Below are 2,500 nucleotides of genomic sequence, written 5' to 3' on the forward strand. Positions count from 1 at the left end.
ATGATTCCTATTCTTGAACCTCGTAACCCTATGATTCCTATTCTTGAACCTCGTAATCCTATGATTCCTATTCTTAAACCTCGTAATCCTCTGATTCCTATTCTTGAACCTCGTAACCCTATGATTCCTATTCTTGAACCTCGTAACCCTATGATTCCTATTCTTGAACCTCGTAATCATATGATTCCTATTCTTGAACCTCGTAATCCTATGATTCCTATTCTTGAACCTCATAATCATATGATTCCTATTCTTGAACCTCGTAATCATATGATTCCTATTCTTGAACCTCGAAATCTTATGATTCCTATTCTTGAGCCTCTTAATCATATGATTCCTATTCTTGAACCTTGTAATCCTATGATTCCTATTCTTGAACCTCGTAATCCTATGATTCCTATTCTTGAACCTCGTAATCCTATGATTCCTATTCTTGAACCTCGTAATCCTATGATTCCTATTCTTGAACCTCGTAATCCTATGATTTCTATTCTTGAACCTCGTAATCCTAGGATTCCTAATCCTGAACCTCGTAATCCTATTATTCCAATTCTTGAACCTCGTAATCATATGATTCCTATTCTTGAACCTCGTAATCCTATGATTCCTATTCTTGAACCTCGTAACCCTGTGATTCCTATTCTTGAACCTCGTAATCCTAGGATTCCTAATCCTGAACCTCGTAATCCTATTATTCCAATTCTTGAATCTCGTAATCATAGGACTCCTAATCCTGAACCTCGTAATCCTATGATTCCTATTCTTAAACCTCGTAATTATATAATTCCTATTCTTGAACCTCGTAACCCCATGATTCCTATTCCTGAACCTCGTAACCCTATGATTCCTATTCCTGAACCTCGTAATCCTATGATTCCTATTCTTGTTCTTATCCCGGATCATAGGAAGAAGGAGTCGTATCCTTCCCCGAGATGACTTTCCATGGACTGTATGACGGCGACCAGGTTATTTTCACCGGAGTTCGGGGCATGACAGAGCTGAACCATTGTCCTCCACGTGTGGTAAAGGTGAGGATGATTTGCCACTCTATAGGTATGTTTTTTTTCTATTTGATTAGTATTTCTATTTGACTAATATTACGATTTGGAATGACATTGTCAATTAGTATTTTTGTATATAACCTTTTTTTTTTTAAGTAGTATATAAATGGACTTTTTTTTTAAGTACTATATATATGACTGTCAATAAGTACTTGGTGTATATTATGCCGTATTTATAATTTTCTGCTTATTTCTGTTGGTTCTTTTTCTAAGTCTGTAAAGTAAATCCGTTGATTCGTTTATTATATTTTAGGTCTAACGTTAATATAAGTAACCATGTGATGGCTTGTTCTCTCTCCCTCTGTTAGTCTGTTTGTAGAGGGTATATGTGTGTATACCAGTGTTGTATAATTGACAATCATACACATATGTGGATTTAAGTTAGAGTTATATTATGATACTCGTATTTCGGTTTATCTCAACTAATATTGATAATTTACTTGCATCGATAACGTATAAATCCATATGTATCCATTACCTACTATTTATATTGCAAAATAATATTTTTTTTCGACAGTTTCCGCATTATTGCTTTCGGGTGTTCTAATTTGCATAAAATCTCCCCTGTAGATGTTGTCTCCCACCCTCATCAGCATCGGGGACACGAGCACAATGTCTGACTACGAAGGAGGAGGGACCTTGAGGCAGATTAGGGTGAGTGAGTTTAAATCCTTCAAGCCTATGAAGGACTCGCTCCTAAATCCTTCCTTCGTTACTACGGACGACTTCAAGACACACTTGCTTCCCCTCGTCCACGTGGCCTTTCTGGCCCTGCATGAGTACACGAAGGCCACGGGCTCGCTCCCTCGTCCCTGGCACGATGGCGACGCCCGGAGGTTCCTCGAGCTCTTCGCCGACGTGAGACGCACCTGCCCCGTGGCCCTTGAAGAAGTAGACGAAGATCTCCTGCGGAAGTTCGCCTGCACGGCCGCTGGGGAGCTCGTGCCGGTCAACGCCGTCATCGGCAGCATCGCGGGCCAGGAGGTCCTGAAGGCGTGCTCGGGCAAGTTCACGCCCGTATCGCAGTGGCTCTACTACGACGCCCTTGAGAGCCTGCCGGGAGACACGTCGCCGCTGACGGCCGCCAACTGTGCTCCCGAGGGCGGCCGCTACGACGCGCAGATAGCAGTGTTCGGACGGGATTTCCAGAGGAAACTGGAGAACCTGAAGTACTTCATAGTCGGAGCGGGAGCGATCGGCTGCGAACTCCTGAAGAACTTCGCCATGCTGGGCATCGGCGCCGGGGAACGAGGGAGGCTGACCGTGACGGACATGGATCACATCGAGAAGAGCAACCTCAGCAGGCAGTTCCTCTTCCGTTCTTGGGACGTGAAGAAGTCGAAATCGAGCGTCGCTGCCACCGCCGTGAGACGCATGAACCCCGAAGTGAACATCGTCTCGCACGAGCTTCGCGTTGGCTCTGACACGGAGCACTTTTA

At 43.7% G+C, this 2,500-nt stretch overlaps 1 protein-coding gene across 1 annotated transcript in view; it reads left to right on the forward strand.

The window, feature by feature from the left end:
• Nucleotides 1–2,500, forward strand: part of LOC122246849 (ubiquitin-like modifier-activating enzyme 1) — an 11,382-nt gene that overhangs the window by 6,562 nt on the left and 2,320 nt on the right. The window contains exons 5-6 of the mRNA XM_043005617.2: nucleotides 906–1,028; nucleotides 1,632–2,500. The exon at nucleotides 1,632–2,500 is cut by the window's right edge and continues 1,123 nt beyond it. Of these exons, the coding sequence (XP_042861551.2) occupies nucleotides 906–1,028; nucleotides 1,632–2,500 (992 nt within the window). The remainder of the gene's footprint in view (nucleotides 1–905; nucleotides 1,029–1,631) is intronic.

The sequence above is a fragment of the Penaeus japonicus genome, unplaced genomic scaffold, assembly GCF_977035675.1.
Source record: "Penaeus japonicus unplaced genomic scaffold, GWHDUDI00000001_assembly GWHDUDI00000040, whole genome shotgun sequence".
NCBI lineage: Eukaryota > Metazoa > Arthropoda > Malacostraca > Decapoda > Penaeidae > Penaeus > Penaeus japonicus.